A 26114-nucleotide genomic window follows, 5' to 3' on the forward strand; every position below is an offset into this window, starting at 1 on the left:
CCTCCCAAAGTGTGCCCGGCCTAGAAGCTTTAAGAAGACTGCTTGGAGAGCTTAAGGTAAGTCTTCAAGAGCCTAGAAGTCATAGAATGCTGGTATTTGACTCAAGCCCAAGAAATCTTTAGAGTACAGAACTTTCTGGTTAGTTGGTCTGATGGCAGAGTGAAATGGGTGACTGCACTGGGACTGGCTTGCACTCTCGGAGTTTCTTGTGGTAAAGAATGTAAGTTTTTCACAGACCATCAGCTAGAGACAGTGTGAGGCTGTCTTAAATCCTGTCAAAGAGGCTACCCAGAGGTGAGAGGACCATAGCAGAAAAAAGCTGAAAATATACCATGAGATGTCCCTGGAAGAGGGAGTTTTAAGTGACCACTTCAAGAGAGATGCATTTGCCTGTACTGAGAAGTGAAGATGAGATAATCCCAGGAACACTGGTGATGGAGGTGGCAGGTTGTTTCTAAAATGGCTTCCAGTGATCCCCACTCCTGATATTCCTATCCTTGCGTAAAATCCCCTCTCCCTGAGTATGTGCTGGATCTAGTTACTTACTTATAATGAATGGAACATGGCAAAGGGGACTGGATGCCACTTCTAAGATTAGGTTACAAAAAACTATGACTTCTATATTGCTGACTCTTGCTCTCTTACTTGTCTGCTCTGAGGAAGCCGGCTGCCATGTTGTCAGTTATTCTATGAAGCCTACATGGCAAGAAGCCTAGGGCAGGCTCTGGCCAACATCTCATGAAGAAATGAGGCCCTTAGGCCAACAACCCATGAGGAACTGAATCCCATCAACAACTACTTAAGTGAGCTTGAAGGTGTATCTACTCTCTAGTCAAGCCTTAAGATGACTGCCCTTGTGGGAGACCCAGAGCCAGAGGATCCAGGTCGGTCATGCCTGGATTCCAGAACCACAGAAATCGTGACTAAATGTGTATTGTTTTAAGCCATTACGTTTTAGAGCAACTTGTTATACAGCAAAATATAATTATTATGGAGTAGCTCTGAAGAAACTACAAAAAGAGTTCAAGAACAAAGCAGGAGACACCAGACAAGGGTGTTCATGATTCAGATATTCAGTTAGACTTATCACTCAACTGAACACTACTAGCTGCTTATGGATTTGATATTAACCTATTCTAATTTCCATTCTAAGTCTCATTTAGTTTATACTCAAACTATTGGTTAAAGACGGAAAGCTAAGACAGCAAAAGAACATAGATGTTCAAATAGAAGTTAACGAAGAGCACAAAATAGTAATCCGGTAAATTTATTTCAAAATTTTCTGTATTCTGAAATAATATCTTCTACAGCAACCTGGATGAAACCGAAGGCCATTATTTTAAGTGAAGTAACTCAAGAATAAAAAACCAAATACTACATGTTCTTACTTGAGTGAGAGCTAAACTATGGGTACCCAAAGGCATACAGAGTGGTATAATGGACACTGGAGATTCAGAAGGGAAGAGGGTGGGAGGGGGGCGAGGGATGAAAAACTACCTACTGGGTACAATGCATACTTAGGTGATGGTGCACTAAAATCCTAGACTTTATCACAATATAATGCATCCATGTAACCAACAACCACTTGTACCCCATAAAGATATTGAAAAATAAATAATTCTTTAAAAACAAAATTATCTTTAGTCTATCTGTAAATTGGATTTATCTGATCAATATTAGCATTCTCCATCTGAACCAGTACTGAAAAGAGAAAAAAAATGGTGATGAATATATCCCAAATTAGCATTTTACTTTAAAAAATTAATTATACTTTAGGATTCTCATTTTGGTGACTATCTTTTCATGTCATATATATACACACATATATTTTACATAAATGGGCTGTATGTCACAGAAGCTACTTTTCTTGGAAATTCTTTTTTTTTTTTTTAAACAGAGACATTGTTTGTTTGTTAATTGAGTAAGTGGAGGCTTACCCCTAAACCTTCCCCCAGACTTGCTCTTCCCCAGGTAATCACTACTTATAACAAAGTATGCTTTTCTCCATGTTCATATACATAATCATATACAAATGTTACATGGGCAGAGGTTTTTTTTTTTTTTTTTGTGGAGGACTACTCTGTGTCTCTCTCTCTCTCTCACACACACCACCACAAATACACACACAGGAATCATACTTTATAAAATTCTCTGAATCATGAAAAGTCCTTGCAGTCAATTGCCATAAATTTAATTAATTTGTTTTTAATGGCCGCATAATAATACAGTGATTGGATAACCTATAATTTATTTAACCTTTCCCCAGGGATGGGCATTTACCTTGTTTTCAGTGCTTTTCCCCTTAGAAAAAGGCTGCAGTGGCCGGGCGTGGTAGCTCACGCCTGCAATCCCAGCACTTTGGGAGGCTGAGGCGGGTGGATCACCTAAGGTCAGGAGTTCGAGACCAGCCTGACCAACATGGAGAAACCCCGTCTCTAATAAAAATACAAAATTAGCCGGGCGTGGTGGCACATGCTTGTAATCCCAGCTACTCGGGAGGCTGAGGCAGGAGAATTGCTTGAACCTGGGAGGCGGAGGTTGCAGTGAGCTGAGATCGTGCCAGTGCACTCTGGCCTGGGCAACAAGAGCTAAACTCCATCTCAAAAAAAAAAAAAAAAAAAAAAGAAAAGGCTGCAGTAAACACACATTTTTATGCACTGGTGATTCTATTTACATGGGATAGACTTTTAGGAGCTTGCTGGATCACAGATTAGAGGTATTTTCCATTTTAGCAGATATTACCAGACCACATTTTTTAAAGGCTATAATAATTTACATTTCAACCAGAGTATGAAAATGACTTCCCTTCCAATCTTTGACAGCATTAGACATTATTGCTCTTTTAAATTTGCATTTCCCTGATTAATGGTGAGGTTAAGCATCTTTTCATAAGTTTACCGGCCATCAGGATTTGCCTTTCAGTGAACTGCCTATTAATATCATTTTTGCATTTCCCTACAGGGTTATTTATTTTTATTTATTTTTTTGAGACAGGGTTTCACTCTGTCACCCAGGCTGGAGGGCAGTGGTATCTCAGCACACTGCAACCTCTGCCTGCTGGTTCAAGCAATTCTCGCGCCTCAGCCTCCTGAGCAGCTGGGACTACAGGGGTGCATCACCACTATACCCAGCTAATTTTTGTATGTTTGGTAGAAATGGGGTTTCACCATTGTTGGCCAGGTTGAACTCCTGACCTCAGATGATCCGCCTGCCTTGGCCTTCCAAAACCTGGGATGACAGTATTTTTTAAAGACAACTATTAATTTATAATATACTCATCTGATATGTACAATTTCCACTGCATATTTATTCACTTTGTAATGTATCCATTGACATATTTTCTTCTCGGGTTCCAGGATGCCATAGTCTCATAATATATTTTTTTCCCTATCTTACCATCCACTTCTTATGAGTCTCCTTTCACAGCCCCTATTCTCTTCTCTACCTACCTACACTTACTCCCTTGGTGATTTCATCTGGTTCTATGGTTTTAAATGCCACCTGTATGTTGATGAGTCTCATATTTCTGTCTTCAAACTCCAGACCTCTCATACGAGCTTCAGACTCACATATTGGGTGTCTCATTGGCATTTCTAAAATGAACTCTTAACATCTTGTGGCCTAATCTACTTAGCTTTCAAGATTCTCCATGTGAGTAAAGGGCATCACCATCCATCCAGCTGCCCTTACCAGAACCTGGAATTCATTATTGATTTATTCCTCTCCCTCACAGACATATCTTATTCATCACTGTGTCCTTCAATTATACCCCAAAACATGTCACCAAACTAACTACTTCTTTCTACATCCACTGCTACTCTACCCCATCCCTATCTACTCCACTATCGTCCAAACTTCTGTGAAAGCCTCCCAACTGGGCCCTTTGAATCTACCTTCCCCTACCCCACCCCTCCCTTTGCCCCCAACAATCAATTCTTCAGTCCCTGAATATAAATCAGATCATGTAATTCACCTGCTTAAAACTCTCCTATGACTTTCCATCATACTTTAAAAACTCTAAACTTGTTACTAAACTATAAAGCCTTACATGATATGGCTTTGTCTACCTAGCTGAATTCATCTTCTGTCCTTCTCCCCCAGGTCCTAGCTCACTCTCTCTGCGCCTCATTTGCCTTCTTGCTTTTCCTTGATTATGCTGAGCTCATTCCTACTTTTTCCCCAGAACATCCAACTCTGCTGAAGTGTCACATTTCCACAAAAGTCTTCCTTTGTTATACAGAAACACACACACAATATCACATACATGCTAGCCTCTTACTTTGCTTCATCTTTTTCCATACCTTTCCCGGCTACATTAAATTACATAATTACTCTGCTTGCTTACTAATTCATATCTCCCCCTCTAAACTAAAACATAAGCTTCATGAAGACAGAAGATGTGTCCATCTTGTTCACTGTTAAATCCCTGGCACTCAGAACAGTAATCTGGCATACAGCGGGAATTCAATCTTTTTTTTAAAATAATGGGTAAATATTGCTTTATTATTTTTGACACTGATAATTGCAAAGGTACTCCAATTAACTACATTGAAAGCAACCAATGGATAGCTGTAGCTCATTCATATTTAGTGCAGTATAATATCCTGTTATGTCAATAACTACAATTTAACTTTTCATCCTCCATCAAAAAGCTTGGGTTCTATGATTCCAGCACTTTGAGAGGCCAATGTGGGATGACTGCTTGAGTCCAGGAGTTCAAGACCAGCCTGGGCAACATAGTGAGACCTCATCTCTACAAAACAAAACAAAAAAATTAGCTGGGTGTGGTGGGTGTGCCTGTAGTCCCAGCTACTTAGGCACAGAGTCTGAGGTAAGAGGATTGCTTGAGCTTGGGAGTTTAAGCCTGCAGTGAGCCATGATTATGCCACTATACTCCAGCCTGGGCAACAGAGCTGAACCCTGTCTCAAAAAAAAAAAAAAAAAGGCTTGGTCATTTACAAATTTTGTTCACCATGATGAATCCTGTTGTAAAATTCTTGTACATATCTTCTGTTATATGTATTTCTCTAGAGTGTACAACTAGGATTAGAGATGCTAAGTCAGAAAGTATGCAAAATTCAACTTTACAACATAAAGTGAAATTGTTTTCCAAAGGGGTTGGACCAGTATATACTTCTTCAGTATTGTATAAGAGTTTCTGTTCACCCATATCCTCTTCAACATATGATACTGGCAAACCTTTTAATTTTTGGCAGTCTCATATTGATCTTACTTTGCATTTCTTGATTACTTATGAGGCAGAGCATCTTTTCATATATTTATAGGCCTTATGTATTTTTTCTATGAAATGGCTGTTCATGTCTTTTGCCCATTTTCCTATTGAGCTTTTGTCTTTTTCTTACTGACTCATTCTGTATACTTTAAAGCTTTATTGGTTCTATGTATGGCAAGCATCTGCTCCCATTTTGTGGCTTATCTTTTCAATTTCAATATACAGTTTTTCAGTGAACAAAAGCACTTGATTTTAATGTACACAATTATTAATCTTTCCTTTTATGGCTAGTTCTTTCTATGTCTTGTCAGGAAATTCTTCCTTACTCCAGGGACACAATGATATTTTCCCACAGGCCCTAAAAGCTTTCCACACTTTTATCTATGTAGAAACAATTTTTGTACATGGTGTGAATTAAGGATCTAATTTCATATGGATACTATGAAAGTTAACCCATATGGATATTTAATCTATATGGATAACTAATCATATCAGTGTTTTTAAAAAAGTTTCTCCTTTCCTCCCCTTGATCTTGAATTCCATATCAAGAATTCCATCTATCTGTGGGCCGGTTTCTGTATTCACTTTCTATTCTGCTGGTTAATACATCTCTCCCTGAGCCAAAAGCGGTCTTAATTTACTATTGATTACCATTCGAACAATTCTGTGTGTTGATAACTGATAGGACAAGTCTCACCACCTTATTCTTCTTGTTCAGAAATGTCTTGTTTTGGCTGTCTTTACACATGCATTTGAAAGAACAGAAATAAAAAGAAAACATAATTAAACATACATTTATAAAATCAGCAAGGACTAAAAGATACCTAAGAATATATCTAAAATATATGTACAGAAAATTACAAAACCATTTTAAAACATTTAAGAAGGCCTAAATAAATATAAAAATAAGCCACAGTCATGGATTAGATGCCTCAATATTCTAAGATGTCAATTCTTCCCATACTAATCCAAAGATATAATCCAAATTCCAACAGTTAACTGTGAATCTCAACAAGCTAATTCTGTTTGTCCCAATTTTTTATTGGAAACATATAAAATTGTAAGTTTAAGACTTTAACTAAAGTATGTATTGGAATCTAACATGTTATAAACCTTGTCAATTTCCAACTATGTCTGTTATTAAGGTGAGGAAAACTTTCTTTTGTTATACTCTGGATATGTTCCTCAAAGTCTGTCATTTGTTTGGCTAATTTATTTTCAGTAACATTGATTCTTCTGCTTGTTATCTTTGGATGTATAACCTAGACTGATACCAGACAAAAGGCAAAAATCACCGAATCAAAGCACAAGTATGATAATCCACCAAATGTCTCAAAAACTTAACCTATGGTAGCATTAATAACATTGTAAAGATTTAGAACCATCTGTTAAATGCATCCTATTGTAACTTATCTCTCCTTTTTTTTTTTTTTTTTTTTGAGACAGAGTTTCGCTCTTGTGACCCAGGCTGGAATGCAACAGTGCAATCCTGGCTCACTGCAACCCCTGCCTCCCAGGTTCAAGCAATTCTCCTGCCTCAGCCTCCCAAGTAGCTGGGGTTAGAGATGCCTGCCACCAAGCCTGGTTAATTTTTTGTATTTTTGTAGAGGTGGGGTTTCACCATGTTGGCCAGGCTGGTCTCGAACTCCTGACCTCAGGTGATCCACCTGCCTCGGCCTCCCAAAGTGCTGGGATTACAGGCATGAGCCACAGTGCCTGGCCTGTAACTCATCTCTTTCTAAGGATACAGATATGAAGATAGTTTTGACTTTCTGCCAAAAGTTCCAATCTAAAAATAAAAAACAAAACAAAACAAATTTTGATAGACATGCACTCCTGACAGGGTTGCTAAACAAACATTTAATTATGGAAAGCAAACAGTAGGAAGAAAATACCAATATATGCCACAGTTAAGAGAGCAGACATGGTGAGTACTTTGATTAGGAAGCTAATATTAATTTTTGATGAGTCAATGTAGTTCTCAATAAAATAAGAAAAAAGGCACAATGAATGCGCTAATTGTAATATTTCCATAAGTACAGGTTAAGACTTGGTTTTGGGGACATAAATGTCCAGAAAAGACAGCATTTTTTGGATAATTTTTTCAGAAATAATCTCCTTCAGTTTATGTCTCAAGGATGAAATTCATCACAGGAAAATTTGAAAAATTCTAGGCATAAAACAAAATCTTGAAGTTTTGAGTCTTAAGATATGCCTGTTTGAAACAAATAAAAGTGGTAGCTCAACCAATCCATCTTGACCACCTTATATGTACAGCATCTGATTCAATCATTTAAATAATCAAACACAGGCATTTTCTGAACACTACCTTACTTTCTTTGTTCTCGATTCTAACCAATCGCCTCATTTAAGGACAGGCCTGGGCAACCTTCTGAGGTTTGTCTTTAGTCTTAGCTCTTTATCTTCCAATAATTTCCTCTCTTGTTCTATTCCATGTAACACAATGTCACCACAGGACCTTAATTCATCGCTCCTGCCTTTACCACATATGGACTTCCATAAAAACTCACTGTCCTGGGACATCTCTTCCAGAGTCCCGTTCTCTGCTTATTTGAATAAATTACAGTAAGCACAAAAATCAAGAGTGAAAAAAGGCAATCCATGCAATGGGAAAAAATTATTTGCAAATCACAGATCTCATAAGAAGCTAACATCCAGAACATACGATTAAGTCCTACAACTCAACAACCACCACCATTTTTTGCTGATTAAAAAATGGGCGAAGGACAATAGACATTATTCCAAAGAAGATATACAAATGGCCAATAAGCACACGAAAAGATGCCCAACGTTACTGCTCATTAAGGAAGTGCAAGTCAAAACCATGAGATACCACCTCACACCCATTAGGATTCCTACTTTGAAAAAAACAGAAAATAAGCATTGGCAAGGAAGTAAAGAAACTGGAACCCTTGTGCACTGTTGGTGAGAATGTAAAATGGTGCAGTTCCTATGGAAAACAGTACGGTGTTTCCTCAAAATATTAAAAATATAATTACCATACTGAAGTAGAAGGCAGGGCTTAGACCCTGGACCAGATTGAAGACTAGCAGAAACAGGAAAAATACAAAAGCAACTCTCCATAGGACACACCTACCAGTGCCATGTCAATTTACCATCGCCAGCACAACATCTGGAAGTTATTGCCCCTTTCCATGGCAACGACACAATGACCCAGAAGTTACAATCCTTTTTCTAGGAATTTCTGCATAATCTGTCCCTTAATTTCCATGTAATTAAAAGTGGATATAAATATGACTGCAGAACTGCCCCTGAACTGCTACTCTGGGTACACTGCCTATAGGGTAGCCTATAGGGTAGCCGCACTCTGCAAGGGGCAGTACCTCTGCTGCTGCTGCTATACACTGCCACGTTAATAAAAGTTGCTGACTGACACCACCACCACCCCACCCATGAATTCTTTCCTGGGCAAAGCCAAGAACCCTCCCAAGCTAAGCCCCAATTTGGGGGCTCACCTGTCCTGTATCAATATGAGCCAGCAATTCCACTTCTGGTTACATACTCCAAAGAACAGAAAGTAGGGTCTTGAAGAGATAGTTGTACATTCATGTTCATAACAGCATCATTCACAATAAGCAAAAGGTGAAAAAAACTCAGGTATCCATCAATGGATGAATAAACAAAATGTTTTACACATACACAATAGTATATTATTCAGTCTCAAAAAGGAAGAAAATCTGGACATACATGAACCTCAAGGATATTATGCTAAGTGAAATAAGCCACTCACAAAAAAACACATACCATATAATTCCATTTATATGAGGTACCCAGAGTAGTCCATTCACAGAGACAGAAGGTAGAGTGGTGATTGCCAGGGACTAGGTAGCAGGGAACGGAGAGTTATTTTTTAATGGGTATAGTTTGTTTTGCAAGATGAAAAGAGTTCTGGAGATAGAGAGTGGTGATGGTTACAAAACAATGTACTTAATATTACATAAACTATACACTTAAAATGATTATTAAGATAGTATAAATTACATTCTATGTATTTTTGCCACAGTTAAATATTTTTTTTAAAATTACAATGAGCACATAAAAAGCTTATTCCAAGTCTGGTTTTCACCTTTTCTTTACCTAAAATAAATTCAGGGTTTCTGCCTAATTGTCAAAGTGATTAGTGTGAATTCCTTATTTCCTTTCACTTCCTCCTGGCATCCTATGGAGGTGGGTGCAGACAGCAATGAATTTTAGTGCAGTTCCCTTCCACTTACTTACTCTGTAACTGAGCAAGTCAGTTGGTAAAAGAGATTAATGCATTTTAGCTTTCTCATCCCTTCCAAAATAACAACACTGAAAATCATCTTAAATCTTATGTCTCAGAAGGTACTATCATTTAAATTTTCATTAAAGACTTTGAAATTGTCTGCAGGGAAGGAAAAAGCAATAGAACAAAATGTAAAGGAGGGTTCACTCAGGATGCAGTGTTATCTCTTTCGAATGGTAAGACTATATAGTTGTATTACAAATAATGTAGACAGTTCTAAAAACTACATTTCAATGTCATATAACAAAAAAAGCTGAAACCCAGTCTTTTTGTAATAAATTGCCAATTAAAAAATGTCTCCATGTATTCTCTTTTCCATGTTCTTAGTCGGTTTTAGTTCATTCCTGTTCATTTAGTCTAATTGCAAAGATAGAAAAATCCTGTCATCATATTTCAGAAAAATATTGGGCAAAAAACTTGAGGACTGTATTTGTGACTAATTGTATAACAGGTTATTTTAGTTTCTGTTACGTGGAAAGTGTAAAACATTCTAACAAAGGGTTTTTAATGTAGATTTTTTTTTTGCACCCATGCTGTTGATTGCTAACTGTAATAGTCTGATCATGATGCTGAATAAATGTGTCTTCTTAAAAAAAGTAAAAGAAAAATATTGTCATCGAGATCTACATATATTGCACTTGTATTCCTCTATGTACATGTTTCTGTTCCTTAATCTATCTCAAGCTCTTTAATGGTAAAATCATGTCTTATTAATTTTTATAATGCTAAGTCTATCACAGTTACTAACCCAGAAGAGATACTCAATAAATACCTAATGAGATTATAATGGTAGAACATTAATGTTACCCAATTCACATAGCTCTACCTTCACATGGAAATAACTGACAATTTAAAAAGTAAAAGTTTCAATGACAGAAATTAAGAATGTTATATGCTTAAATGCTTAAAACCAGGTTCTTACAAAATTTGGCAAAGAATGAAAAAAGGAAAAAAAATCTCCTAGGAATGGTTAAAAAAATTAAGTTACATATACTTACATCTTAAAACAAAACAGAAAAGTTTTGAGTCAAATGCTGGATAAAGATGTATTAGTGAAATACAAACAAAAATGAAAACAGATTACAAGACTAATATCCAACAAAGTAACTCATGTGCTAGAAAGTATGAAATAGCAGATCACTATATTTTGACTCCATCCTGAAGTTACAAGTTATACACATTTATGTGCCAAATAAAGCCCTGACATTTATTAAATAAATGGTCAAAAAAGGGGACAGATATGTAGAAATATAATAGATATGTTAGATTTATATACCTCTTCATTTTGGAGAGAGTAGTTGACAAAAAATAAACATTAAGAATTTAAAAAATATATTAGTAAATATCAATATATTTATATTTGTCCATTACATTTATTGACTTATTAAGTCAATATACTTATTGACTCCTAAAGAAGCTTTCTTTTCAGGAATACCAAAACCATTTTTTAAAAGTTGATCACATATGAAAACTAAATGAATTAAAATAGTTAAAAAGGATACATAATCAGACTACAAGGGAACCATATTAAAAAACAACAAAGCATTACATACAAACTCTTCAGCCAGTTATAATTCCTAAAATTCTCTCCTAAATATCTCTTGGGCCAACTCAGAAATGAAAATCACAAAACCTATTTTGAAAATGACTATAAAACACCAATTATTCAAATCTACATCATGAAGCCAAATATGACCTGAAGAAAATCAGCTTTAAAAGTTTTCATTTTCAAGAAGATTTCAAAGAAATTAAGTAAGACTTTATTTCATTAAGTTTGAAACAGAAGAAAAGAAAAATATACTTGGGGAAAGGTAGTGAAGATGAGATCAGAAGTTAATGATTTAGACAAAAAAAAAAAGAATTGATTAACAAAAAGGGGGAAACAAAAATCCAAGATGATTAGAGAGGGTTAGAGAGAGATGATTTTCATTTATAAGCAAAGGATAGGAAGGTGCAGTTCAAGCCTGTTGGCATCTATTTTCTCTATGAAGTATGAAGGTAAAACAATTTGCTGAAAATGAGGGGAAAAGGCTGGAAGAGAACAGTAAATGTATCTACTAACATCTGAGGATGATGTACAAGCAACTGACCTAGGGCATGCCCACTCTTGTTAAGCTGCACTACTTTTGTCATTTGCTTTTACAATATAAAAATAAGGGACACATTTGTTCTAGGTTACCTGATCCTTTGTAGTTAAATAAATCTTTATCCCAGGAGCTTACTCAAAACGAAGAATGGAGACCATGATATTTCATAACTCTACCAAAGGCTTTGCCCTTCCCCTGACATCACACATAGCATAAGATAGGGTCAGTGCTGAGCTGGAGAACAGCCAGAGTTCTTGAACACCTGGCATATCATAAAATTTAATCTAATCTTAATTCTTTTACTTCAAAATATTTCCGTTTATAATAGTATAGTGGGTCTGTTTCTAACAACATTTTACATATTTCATGTGAGTCAGTGAGCCAGATGTAAGACATAAAACTGTGCTTACAGTAACTTTTCAGAAATTTATCTTTTAAAAAATTGAAAAATGCCTTCCTATCATCAATACTAGGTTCTCTCTACTCAGACTGCTGTATCTCACAGTAGCAAGGTAATCTTTTTGATAGGACAAAATAATTAAAAAGGAAATATAAAATCATTAGAAACGTGTAATCGCAGAAACTTTACATCCACTTTAAAGGGTACCACAAACCTGCCCTATCTTCAAGTTCTTGAACTTCACAAAAGCTCATCATCTTCAGTCATAGATAGCTTGATACCTCCACAGTCTAGTCCCACAAACCAGGAAAACCCCACAGCCTCAATATCATCAGCCAGGGAACACTAGTTTGTCAAACACTGTATATAACTTGGTAGTCAGCAAACATGTGGAACTTACTACCTTTAAGAAGTCAATTATAGGCCGGGCATGGTGGCTCACGCCTATAATTCCAGCACTTTGGGCGGCCAAGGCAGGTGGATCACCTGAGGTCAGGAGTTCGAGACCAGCCTGCCCAACATGGCAAAACCCCATCTCTACTAAACATCTAAAAAATTAGCCGGGCATGGTGGTGGGTGCCTGTAATCCCAGCTACTTGGGAGGCTGAGGCAGGAGAACCTGGGGGTGGGAGTGGGGAGGGGGTGATAGAACTTGCAGTGAGCCAAGAACGCACTACTGCACTCCAGCCTGGGGTGAGAGAGAGAGAGACTCCGTCTCAAAAAAAAAAAAAAAAAAAAAAAAAAAAGAAGCCAATTAATTATATATATAGTTGTTGATATATTTGCAGTTCAAAGATTAAAAGGAAGATGAGAATTAAAATCTATATAACTAACCTTTTGGGATCAAGGGAAATACTGGCCTGGATAGTTTGATGACCTAATACACTATTGCTTAAGCAATTTATGTTCGTGTGACCTTCATGTAAGACTGTGGCTACAGCAGAATAAAAAGCTCAGGACTGTTAACAAATTATCATCTCAAAAATCCAACTTCTGTTCTATATAAACGCATACAACTCAGAGACTACTTTCCCTTTGGCCTACTGACCAGACCAGTGTTTTTCAAACTGTAGGTAATGAAACTCATTTAGCAGGTTGCAACCTGACTTAACATAAAATGAAATATAAAAATATCAGAATGTATCACATATAGTAAGTACAACTTGAAAATTTTTTGTTATAGGTGCATCTTAGTCCATTTTGGGTTGCTGTAACAGAATAACTGAGGCTGGGTAATTTATAAAGAAAACAGGCCGGGCGCGGTGGCTCACGCTTGTAATCCCAGCACTTTGGGAGGCCGAGGCGGTGGATCACGGGGTCAGGAGATCGAGACCACGGTGAAACCCCGTCTCTAATAAAAATACAAAAAAATTAGCCGGGCGTGGTGGCAGGCGCCTGTAGTCCCAGCTACTAGGAGAGGCTGAGGCAGGAGAATGGCGTGAACCCGGGAGGCGGAGCTTGCAGTGAGCTGAGATCGCGCCACTGCACTCCAGCCTGGGCGACAGAGCAAGACTCCGTCTCAAAAAAAAAAAAAAAAAAAAAAGAAAAAAGAAAACAGGCTTTATTTAGCTCATGGTTCTGCAGGCTGGAATGTATAAGCATGGTACCAGCATCTGCTCAGCTTCTGGTAAGGGCCACGTGCTAAGTCAAAACACGGCAAAGAAGGTCAAAGGGAAAGTGGACACACGAAATGCAACCAAACAGGAGGAAGAAACTTGCTTTATAACTCACTCTTGCAAGAACTAATCTATTCCCAGAGAACGAATCTAGTCTCCAGAGAGGGAGAACTCACTACCACAGGACCAGCAACAGTACTCAAACACCTCTCACTAGACCCCACCTCCCAACACTGCCACACTGGGGATAAAATTTCAACATGAGTTTTGGAGGGGACAAACGGATCATATAAAAATCTCAGCAGAGTGTGTGTGTGCACGCATGTGCACATACTGGGATGGGAATTAATATTTATTTCTCACTGTACGTTACGGTCAAAAAACCTGAAAGCCGTTAGACTGCAATCAATCAGCAACAACTCATTTCCAAAGTCTAAATTTTTTTTCAAAATTATTGACTTCATCATCATATAGTAGTCCAGTGAAGGAGATAAGAAAAATTATAACTTGTTTTAAATTAGTTGGTTTCATTTGGAACATCAAATAGTGGTCTAGAGGGAATTAATTTTCAATCCATTCAACATATGATAACTCTAAAAGGATTAACTGAATTTATAATACTACTCCCTTTGAACAAGCATTTCCTCCAAAATCAAACATGTTATTAATAATAAAGTACTACTTCAGTGTCAAAGGAAAAGGAAATAGAGATCTGAAGTTGAGTTTATTTTCTGACCTATCTGTCTACATCATAAAAAATCCTTAATCTTCTGTGAAACTCATTTTTATATGTGCTAACCACTACTGAAACTATCACTTAAAATCACTCTCATCTCGTATTTTGCAATAGAAACTGAGAAGTTATTACTACGTGATCAGAAATTTTTCAGTCCCCATACAGGCAACCTGGCAGCTACCACTGACTCCCCTACACTGACACCTCTACTTCTGGGTAGCTGTATAGACTCTATATTCAGACTTAGAGAATCTACCCAGAATATGAGTTTCAATGATCAAATGAGAAGAGTAGTTTATTCTTAGACCCTTTTTGTATGTTAATGTGGTCCAGTTTATCTTGCCCCCAAATCCTGAAGCTCTGTGGAACTTCTAAAAATGGCCTATCACAGGCCGGGTGCAGGAGCTCACACCTGTAATCCCAGCACTTTGGGAGGCCAAGGAGGGTGGATCACGAGGTCAGGAATTCAAGATCAGCCTGGCCTAGATGGTAAAACCCAGTCTCCACTAAAAATACAAAAAAAATAGCTGGGTGTGGTGGTGGGCACCTGTAATCTCAGCTACTCGGGGAGACTGAGGCAGAGAATTGCTTAAACTCAGGAGGCAGAGGATGCAGTGAGCCGAGATCGCCCCACTGCACTCCAGCCTGGGTGACAGAGCGAAACTCCATCTCAAACAAAAAAACAAACAAACAAAAAAAAAGGCCAGGCGTGGTGGCTTACGCCTGTAATCCCAGCACTTTGGGAGGCCGAGGTGGGCAGATCACGAGGTCAGGAGAATGAGACCATCCTGGCTAACACAGTGAAACCCCGTCTCTACTAAAAAAAAATACAAAAAAATTAGCCCGGCGTGGTGGCAGGCACCTGTAGTCCTAGCTACTCGGGAGGCTGAGGCAGGAACCTGGGAGGCGGAGCTTGCAGTGAGCGGAGATCATGCCACTGCACTCCAGCCTTGGTGACAGAGCGAGACTCCATCTCAAAAAAATAAAAAAATAAATGGCCTATCACACTCAGGAATCTAAAGGATGGGTAACAACAGGAAGTCCCCGAATTCCCAGAGTCTAGAGCCAACGCACTATTATAAAGCCACACAGCAGTTGCTGAAAAACATACCTTCCAAGCCACAGAAGCATTTACTGAGACTTTACTACGTTCCCTGCATTGTATAAATAAGAAACTTCGTGTTTCTTGGGAGATAATTATTTAGTAACTTAATTGGAACTTAATTAGCAAACAGTTCTTTCATATCCATTTTAACATTTGATCCTTAGGAAGAAGGGAAAGAGTAAGAATTATCATCCATCCTATTTTACAAAGAGGTTCACAATAAAAAAGATGCCCAGCCTAACAAACCAAGATAGTGGTGGAATGAAGTACTTGTCTTTTAACTCCTGGTCTGATTCTCTTTCTCTTCATTGCAGGGCTTCCTCAGAAATCTGGAGGATGTCATTCTGAAGGCTTGTGCTCACCAATCATTAGATTACTTTATTCTTTTTTTTTTCCACTTCTGTGTGGCTCTCTGTGACCACACAGATGGTTATTTACCAGACTAACTGTGGTAAATTCTTATCTAGGTAAAAAGAAGACAGAAAAAAATAATTTACAATCTCTATCCTCTATTTTAATGAGGGTATTTTTATGCAGGAGAAATTAGTATTTGTAACATGAAGGTCAATCCATTCCCCCTTTTACATAGTTGTCAATAAATACACTATATGAGCAAATTGTTTTATGTACTAGGACCACTATTGACCTTTAAAGATCCTTCACAGTCAGTACTTCTACTCTACCTATAGTGAATGACTAGTTTTTTTTTTTTAAAGTTCTAATGTGTTGCAAACAGATATGTTTATAAAATAAAAATAAATTATGAGAAAAATAAAAAGACATACAAAATGTAAGCCTCAATTATTAGATTCACAAAGCTATTCCATCAAACAGCTCTAAAAATTTCTAAACTCTTATTTCAATTTCTGTACCTATTTTGTCACTGACAACATTCACAGGACATGCTTTCAGTAGCACTGCAAGTGATCAGGACACCTTTTTGTAGTGGATGAATAACTACATCAGTGGGTTGGATTCTGATCTAACATCTGAGACTTTTGAAATAGAAAACTTTCTCCAATAAATAAATGTATTTGGGCTAGTCTCCTACTATATTTATTATACTTACAAGCCTATAATGCTTTTCTAATGCAAACAGGCTTTTCAATGAAGTTGTACCTAATTTTAAACCATCAGTCATTTCCCAAAAGAATCAAATACAATCTCTAATAGTAGAAACCTGACTTCAGAGAATTAATATTATTTTCCAAATCATGAAGGAACAGTAGTCATTAGAGAATTCCAAAGGGCATGTGCCAGGAACAGAGACTCATCTGGTTGAAACGGGAGCATTGGAAAATGTACATATTGGTATCAAAAGTTTAAAGTTCCTACTAGCTCCCAGATTAAGTAGGAGAAAATGAGACAATTTGCCAAATCCTTGGCAAAGTGAAAGTAGTCCCTGGGAAAAAGGCTGAGTGAGCTTGCGCCAGGACTGAACCACTGATGTACTTCTTACGCCAAAGTAATGAAGATTATAAACACCTTACTTTATGTTGAAATTAAAAAGAACTTAAGTCCCAAACGATTCTCTGAAAATAATGTGGCCTGGTCTCCAGAAATAAATTTATCACCTTCCAGTAGATCACTGTCAAATGCAAAAAACCTGAAAGTGCTATGGATCAGAAAAGGAAGATTCCCAACAAATATTTATATTAATAAAGGGTATGGAAACACTTCATAATCATGTTTTAGAATTGCTGCAAATTTAATCTATTGCTAGAGATATGAAAAAACTATACCCCTGTGCCTTACATAGAGTAGGTGCTCAACAAAAGTTCAGTAAGAGTTCAGCTCTTGAAGCTGTATAAATAGGAAGGTCAAATGCTTCATTCTTATGTTTTACAAAGTGAGAGGTTGAAGAAAGCTAGATCAAAAACATGATAAGCAGTGATTTAATATTAAAGAAAGAGAAAGACACTGATGCAGGTAAACAAACCAGACAGGCTGAAACCAGAACTCAAAGAAAGTCTAAAGAGAATGCTCTAAAGTAGAAAATGAAGTTTCTATAATAAGTCAAAAGGGAATAGGAAGATGCAGCTTGGTAGGAGTGAGGACTCGAAGCAAAAGAAAAAACTCACTGAAAGCTAAAAATAGTGAAATTTAATCCATGTAGAAGTATTAGTTCTCCTTTCCCCCTAACTCATATAAAATGTGTTTTTTTTAATTGAGGTATAACTTTCATACAGTATAATGCACAAATCTTAAATGTACAGCTTAATACATTTTTACATACATAAACATCCATGTAACACCATCCAGATCAAGAAAGGGAACATTTCCAGTGCCTTCTCCTATTCAATAACTCCTTTCTACCCACTGCAAACCAGTGACCACTGTATCAGTAATTTATTCCTTTTTATTGTCAAATAGTACTCCACTACGTGAACATACTACAAATTTGTTTACTCATTCTCCTGTTGATGGACATTTGGGTTGTTTCCTGTTCTATCATGAGGAAAGTTCTTATGTATGAGCATTCTTGTACAGTATTCTGGTGAATATAAACACTCATTTATCTTGGGTATATGCCTAGAAGAGACTGCCAGGTCACAAGGTAAGCATATGTAGATTAAGTCAGTTTTCTAAAGTAGCTGTATTAATAAACTCTACTAGCAATGTTTATAATTCTCATATAAAGTTTTTAAATGTAAAAAAGCCCCTTAGTTAAAGCACAAGAATTTTGAGGCTTTTTGTTTATATTGTTTTCTGACCTTTTAAAGTAGGGGGTAACATAAGCAGAGTGCTCACATCTCAGGGGAAGGTTTGGGCGGGGTATGGGAAGGAAACAGAATTTCTATTTCAGTTTCTTACTCTTTTAGCTAAAAAGTAAATTTTACTAATATTTTATATGCAAGTTGACACTATTAATAGTATTCTTATTCAGATGGTTATGTTTATTCACATTGGGTATAGTGTGATTTACTGCCATTTGGTGTGTGCCCAGTTGAGCAGCATTATGGAATATCTACTTCTAACTGAACTAGCTCTCACCAAATGAACAGGTGGCCAAAAAAAGAGAAAGATTCCTACACAAAAATAATATTAGTAATGTAGATGCAAGCAAACGACAAGGTAAAGGTCTAAGCTGACATTTCTATTCTAGAAAATCTCTGGCCGGGCACGGTGGCTCACGCTTGTAATCCCAGCACTTTGGGAGGCCGAGGCGGGCGGATCACGAGGTCAGGAGATCGAGACCATGGTGAAACCCCGTCTCTACTAAAAATACAAAAAAATTAGCCGGGCGTGGTGGCGGGCGCCTGTAGTCCCAGCTACTCGGAGAGGCTGAGGCAGGAGAATGGCGTGAACCTGGGAGGCGGAGCTTGCAGTGAGCCGAGATTGCGCCACTGCACTCCAGCCTGGGCGACAGAGCGAGACTCTGTCTCAAAAAAAAAAAAAAGAGAATCTCTTCGGAAGTTAAGAACAATGACCATCCATCTAGTCAAATCTCACAAGCAGGAGGCAGAAAATATTCCAAAAATTAAGACTTTAAAAAATATGAACTTAACCTATAATAATAAGTATTATTAGTTAACGATATTGCACAACGAAAATTTTAAAACATATTGTTTTCATCATGTCATCTCTTTTAGTTTTTGTGTTTAGTTTATGCTGTACATAGTAGTAACAGAAAGTACATGTATGTATAAAGAAAATTTACATATATTAGGGATGTATGCTCAAATTATTTTACCAACAGGGTACACAAACAAGAGCGTTCAGAGACTCTTGTTTTAGCCTCAGTACTTTTTAGCATTAAGCTAGCTAATCCATAACATAGATGAACTTCTAATTTTTAAAGCCACACAAAATTAGGCATACTAGATAAGAAACAGCCAGCTGCTATTTAATGTTAGAATAATACATCTGAACAGTGGGGGAGAAGGAAGGAGGAGGACAGGAATCTACTAGAAAGAGGCATGAGTACTTTCGTAGGCACTGTTCTATACCTTGGTAGGTATTATGCCAATGTATTTATGTATTTATATTACATTTGATATGTATCACATATACTTATATATATCAGACATATATCATATAGAGAGGTATATTTATATTATACCAATGTATACATTTGTCAAACTCACCGAATGGTACAGTTAAAGTAAGTACATTCCATTCTACGTAAATTTTACCTCAAAAGAGAAAAGGATCCATTCAAAGTATTAACCACTAGGTTAATGGCATGCATGTGTCTAGGCGTAAATTATGGTGATGTGTGCAACCTACCTTGAAATGCATTAAAATAAGAGGAACTATTACGTAGATAGGGGGATGGATATACGAACAGATGCATGAAAGAGCAAGTAGAATGAAATTTAATTGTAGAATCTAGGTGTAGATAAATGGGTCTTCACAATACAATTTTTTAAACTTATCTATATATTCGAAATTTTTCAGGATAAAATACTGGAAAAAATAAATCTGAGTTGAAAGTTGACAATAATTTAAAATAGTGTAGTGATACAAGGGAAAGTTAGAAATTCAAAAAGGAAAAAGGTAGGAATATACAAGTACCATCACTTGGTGCTTTCAGATACTCTGTATTTGTGAGGTGAGAATTATCTTTATTTTACAGACGAGTAAACCGAAACTCAGCTTACAGAACATGGACAAGGTCACAGTGTGAAGCCCAGCCAAGAGCTGAATCCAACCTGTAGGAATGCTGAATCCTCTTGACCTACATTCCTCACAAAGGGCTGCCTAGGACCAAACATCTTCCCTAGAGCAAGGAAGTTGCTTCTCCATTCCTGCATGAACCAGCTCTAACACAAAGTGCGTTCCTACAACACGAACTCTGAAATCTGTTTCCTCCTGGTTTTCCTCCTAAGTTTGAGTCCTTGGCGCCCCACAGTATCTAATCCCCACATGACTGGCCTTCGTATCAAGTGATAATATTTGAAATTTCAATAAGCAAGACTTTTTTTCCCAGTTAGTATTTTATAACATTATCATCTACACAGCTATAACTAGGTGTAAAATGGGAATAATGCCTCATATAATTGGGATGAAAAAAATGAAAACATATGTGAAGTATATGCACTGTAAAAAAGGGGACCCATATCTTTTTCTAACCTTTACCTTTGGAAATTGCAGCATGCCACTCACGAGAAAATAATATTTCTTTTTTTTGAGTCTTAGGTTGTTTCTTGAGGAGCTCGTTACATGTGAATAGATACAGATTTTCCTTTCTTGTACCTATTTTATCTAAAAACTTAATTGTTTCCTCATTTTATTTTCCATTTTGCATTGATTTGGAATTATCACTTCCAGGAATTTTATGTACAATTAGATATACAACTAAGACCACTTCTGTAGGATTTTTCTGTTTCACAAATTACTACAGGTGGCCAACCTGTGCAGGCAACATATTAATGAAATTTTAAGTCTATTTTCTTTTTGACTATCAGAAGATATTTTTCAAAGGGAAGATTTTAAAAAGCCATTATGTTACCAGGAAATGACCAACTGGTAATAGTAACCTTTAATTGGCTTTGACTTTGTTTATACACATATGCCCTAAAGCTATACATTTCTTACTTGGCAAACAGATTCTGGGATTTTCTGAAGTCACAAATATATTCAGGGACTCTTAAAGTCACAAATGTTGCCTCTCTAAGCAAAACTGTATTACAGCATAAAAAATAACCAGTTATTCTACCTTAAAAAACTTTGCCTTATCTTAAGGACAACCTACAGTTCAGATGCGAAGCTATTTTCAGTCTACTGGAACCTGAATAAGACTGTTTTTTCCTCTTGATATCTGAGGTTGTTAGTGTTGGAAAGGATCCTAGAGATGATTTTATAGTTGCAGAAATGGATATGCAGACAGTTGAAATGATTAGTCCATAACAGAGCCTGAACCAGACACCAGGTCCCCCAATTCCTGGCCTAGTGTTCTTTCCATTTGACAATCGTGCCAAACCAAATATTTAAAAAGTGATTATGTCCATCCATTACTTCAACTTCACTAAATTTCAGTCTGGCCACTCGTGATGTCACTTCCTTTTGTGAATGGGTGTATTTTTTTTTTCTTGGTCTTGCTATCTTCACTTGACTACAATACAACATTTTAGAGCTCACATTATATTTATGCCAATTTTCTCCATGCCTGTTTCCGTTCCTAAAGGATACCAATATAATCTCTAAAATGCCTTGACCCTCCTTTTCACAAGATTTCTTATTTCAAGCAATCAACTGCCAACCATACAAAAATAAAAGGGATTTCTTCTAAAATACAAAGCATACATGGCAGTGTTGTGTGTCTTCCTCAAAGGGCTTAATAAAAATTATGAATGCTATGTATTACATGCAGATGCTTTCTAGAAAAAGAGCCCAACGACAACCTTGTTATATAGGGAGAGAGAGCTATTGTGGACTGTAGCAGGAGGCCAAAAATAAGGTTTGAGATTCTACCTAAAACAAATATGGAGGTGGAAAGGCACAAGAAGCTTGTTGGACCCACCAGTCAAAGCTAGGCTGCAAGCTCTCGGCTATCAGAGGTCGGTTTAAAAGAACGATGGGCACCAGAGAGGCACGTACCCCGGGACAATGATAGGGCAGGCGGGGCACCGGGAATCGCGCTCAGGGAAAACTCAACAAGTCTGGAAGGCAAAGGGATGGATGAATGACTGCCAAGAGGCTCCCGCTGGCCTCTGGATGACCACTACCACTTTCCAGGATTTACTGCCCGCCGGCACTCGCCGGCTCGCGGACAGCCGTTCACCCCGCTGCCGTACCTGCCCAGACGTTCGCCCGGGACCCAAGGTAACCACCAACGACCCTGCCCGGAGCCGAAGCCTCCATCGCAGGCCCGCTGCCCGGCGGCGTGGCTTCCCGGTCGGCACCGGCTTTCCAAGAGGAAGGCAGCGTCGGGCCTGCGGGGGCCGGACCCGCCTTCGAAAGTGGGCGGAAGGATGGCCGCCCTGGCGGAGTGCGGGCGCGGCCGGGAGCCCTTGCCTCAGCCCCGGCCCCGTCTTCTCCGTGCCGCGCCGCCCTCAGCCCTCACCACCGCCGGCCGCGAGCTGCGGGCTCGGGGCTGAGGCGATGGGGAAAGGGGGCGGGCGCGCCATCATGAACGGGAAAATGGTGGGCGGGCGGGCCCGCGCGCGGCCGCGGTACTCACCCGGGCCGGCCAGTGCGGGTAGCCCTTCATCTTGGCGAAGACCAGGTCGCCCGCTTTGTACTCGCGGGGCCGCGGACGCGCCATCCCAGCCGCTCCCCTTCCTGGTAGTGCTTGGTCGCCGCGAAGATGCCGGGAGGCCGCCCCCCCGCGGGCCGACGGACTGCGCCGCGCTCCCCGCGGGCCTGGAGCCGGGCGGACTAGCGGCCGCTCCGACGAGGGGAAGCGGCCAGGCGGCGGCTGAGGCAAGGGGTGGGCGGGGGGCGCAGCAGGCCCGGCAAATCACGGCCCGGCAGCGGGGGAGGGGAGCCCCCGGCCGTTCGGCGCTAGCCCGCGTCCGGCCGCGCCAAGGTCCCCGCCGCCGCCGCCGCCGCCGCCGCCGCCGCGCGCGCTGCTTACCAGCGCCGCGTCGCCTGCCTCATGCCGCCGCCGCCGGCCTCCCTCCCGGGCTCCCGGGCTCCCGGGCGCGGCGCGAGCGCCGGGCCTGGCGTCTGCTCCGAATTCCTTCTCGGGCAGCGACCGCAAACACGATCTTATTATTGTTCTCGCGCGCGCTCAGCATCCCCCCCCTCCCCCCCCGCTTCCCGCTCCCCTCCCCTTCCCTCCCGCCCCGGCCGGTTAATTCCTAGGTACACGGCCGGCTTTCGCGGAGAAACCGAGCGCGCCAGCCCGGCTGCTCGGCTGGCGGGCGGGCGATGGGCGCGTCCTCCCCCAGCACCGAAGCCCGCGCCGGGCGGGCGGGAGCGCCTACTCCAGAGGACGCCCGCCGCCTGTTCTCTTTTGTTCTTGCCCCGGAGCTGCCTGCCGCAGCCCAGCCAATCACCACCCGGCCGCCCCCTTCCCCTCCCGTCCGCGCCACTCTGGGGGTTCTCCCCACTCGCGCCCCCCGGTCCCACGCCCACTTCCCGCTGACTCGACCCCCGCCTGGCTACCCCCAGCCAGCCACTTCCGCGGGTGCACTCTGGTGAGTGGGGGACAAAGGCGCTCCAGGCCCGGGGGACGGCGGCGCGAGGGGACCTTCTGCTGGGCACCAAGCTGCCGGAAAGAGCACCGGTCCGGAGTCAGCGACCTATTGGATTCTTGCCCCAGGTCTGCCCTTAACAATGCCGTGTGACCCACCTAGGGCGAGCTATTTAATCGGAGTCATGGGAGGTTTTCTCATTTGCTGAATGGCACAGACGGGATTCGAACCTAGATCCACATGAGTCCAAAGTCCATAAGCGGTTATGTTTCTGTGTGCGTTTCATAGGCCTGCAGTGTTTGTGAAAAGGACTTGCTCTGGCCGGTCACTTGTTTCCAATCCTGGCCACCTTTTGGACAACGTTTTTGAAATTAGCATCCCTTTCTGGAGATTTATGTGCGTATACAGTTCATTAGCTCTAGAACAACATGTTCATTTACCACTATTTTACTCTAAATTCCCTAGCTGGCTGCTTTCAAAGACATTTTGAGAGTGAGAATCTTCCTAACACTCCCTTTTGTGAGGAGTAAGTAGAATAAATAATTCAAGGAGTCGTTTGGAGTTTGTCCAATGAATGAATGCTGCTTCTTTAATCATGCTGTAGCCCACCTCCTTTAAGGGGTCAGCTGGCATAGCTCCTAAATGCTGCTTTCTGTAGCCCTCACCTTGTCACAAGACAGTTCTCATTTGTGTCTGTCCTCTCTCCCTTTTACAGAAGCTAAGTTTTCCCCACCATCCGCCCCCCCTCGCTGGCCCTGTAGAATGGTGTGTGTGTGTGTTTTAACCCCTGCTCTTGTTCTGTGGTGCTGGGCTTCCTATGATGGGGCTTTAAAGTCTCTAGATTTCCTGTGGATTGTTTACTTTGTTAGTAGTGCTTTTACATTACTTTACTATTGCATTTCCTTACTACTTGCATCTCATGATTTTCTTTTCTTTTTTTTTTTTTTTTTTTTGGTATTGACCTGTACTCACCTGTCCTACAGGTTCATTTTTTTTTTCCTCTTTTCTCACCGTGGAAGATGAGTCTAGGTCCTCTTTGCCTCAGTTGTAATAATCTGCTAACATCTCTCTCTCCTAGAACCTACCGTATGCAGCTGCCATGATGTCACACATTGCTCATGAAGCTGTGGAATGATTTCTGTATCCTCATATGTCAAACTCAGATCCCTCTGACTAGCTGTCAAAGCCCTAGCTGTTGCCTGCTTGCCCCTGCAGTCCAGCCTCCCCGTGGGCAGGGGGTGGATATAGGGAAGAGGAGAGAAATGAGAGGGGAAAGGTTGTCAGTTGGAAGCCAACCAGGGGAGGGCAGTAAGCAACGGAGGGACGTGATCACAGTTCAGGTTTAGACATTACTTTGGTGGCCAGCATGGGACTAGACTTGAGGGTGAGAGGCTAGGGGCAGGACCTGCATTGATATTCTCTCCCCTGCCGGGCGCGGTGGCTCACGCTTGTAATCCCAGCACTTTGGGAGGCCGAGGCGGGCGGATCACAAGGTCAGGAGATCGAGACCACGGTGAAACCCCGTCTCTACCAAAAATACAAAAAATTAGCCGGGCGTGGTGGCGGGCGCCTGTAGTCCCAGCTACTCGGAGAGGCTGAGGCAGGAGAATGGCGTGAACCCGGGAGGCGGAGCTTGCAGTGAGCCGAGATCGCGCCACTGCACTCCAGCCTGGGTGACAGAGCAAGACTCCGTCTCAAAAAAAAAAAAAAAAGATATCCTCTCCCCAGGAGAGATAAGACAAGGGCTGAGGTACAGCTTGCTGATTCTTTGGGTGGTAGGTAGGTAGGAAGGAGGAAGAGTAGAAACTGATTCCCTGGTTTCTGGTTGGAGCAACAGGATGATTAGTTTTGACACTCACCAAGGTGCAGAAATCCATGAAGAATGGGCAGGTTTGGAGATGAGATCTTGAGTGGTTTGGGACGTCTTGAGATTTCCATGGGCCATCCAGAGAGATAGTTAGTGGGCAGCTGAATACACAGCTTAGAGAAAGTGGTCAAGACAGAATGTAGACTTTTGAGTGATATCAGTATGTAAGTGGTCACTGAAACCATAATGGAGGATACCCAGGAAACTGTAGAATGAGAAAAGCAGTGCCCAAGTTTGGAGCCAGGTAACACCAACATCTAAGGTTCAGGTAGAAGAAGAATGTAGTGTCATAGGAACCAAGGAGTAAAATACTTTCCAGAAGGAAGGAAATGTCTGGGTAGATGCCACAAGGAGGTCAAGTGAGATATGGAAGGAGATAAGTCTGTTGAACCTGGTGATTGAGCAGTCACTGATGAAACAGTTGGGAACTGTTTCACTGAATGGTATTGGGAAGACACCAGAGTGGTGGATTGAGATGTGAGTAAGAGGTGAAAATGTGGAGGCAGTATAGACAACTCATTGCTCATTGCCAGCAGTGGAGAAGGAGTAGCAAGAAAGGATGAAGGAGCCAGGCATGGTGGAGTGCACTTGTAGGATTGCTTGAGCCTGGGAGTTCGAAGCTGCTGTGAGCTGTGATCACACCACTGCACTCCAGCCTGGACAACAGACCTCATCTC

General features: G+C 40.4%; 1 protein-coding gene and 1 long non-coding RNA gene across 4 annotated transcripts in view; one reads left to right on the forward strand and one right to left on the reverse strand.

The window, feature by feature from the left end:
• Positions 1–23168, reverse strand: part of HDGFL3 (HDGF like 3) — a 96481-nt gene extending 73313 nt beyond the window's left edge. Inside the window, exon 1 of one of the 3 annotated variants that reach the window (XM_032176257.2) lies at positions 22613–23168. In XM_032176257.2, the coding sequence (XP_032032148.1) occupies positions 22613–22696 (84 nt within the window). In that variant the 5' untranslated portion in view covers positions 22697–23168. Of the gene's footprint in view, positions 1–15756; positions 15950–22612 lie in introns of those variants that run through there. The other 2 variants (XM_058427180.1, XM_032176258.2) reach the window with 2 other exon arrangements.
• The window catches only part of LOC131381096 (uncharacterized), a 55340-nt gene continuing 51329 nt past the window's right edge, over positions 22104–26114 (forward strand). Inside the window, exon 1 of the long non-coding RNA XR_009209563.1 lies at positions 22104–22254. This is a non-coding gene — a long non-coding RNA (uncharacterized LOC131381096). The remainder of the gene's footprint in view (positions 22255–26114) is intronic.

Source organism: Hylobates moloch, unplaced genomic scaffold, assembly GCF_009828535.3.
Source record: "Hylobates moloch isolate HMO894 unplaced genomic scaffold, HMol_V3 SCAFFOLD_14, whole genome shotgun sequence".
Classification (NCBI taxonomy): domain Eukaryota; kingdom Metazoa; phylum Chordata; class Mammalia; order Primates; family Hylobatidae; genus Hylobates; species Hylobates moloch.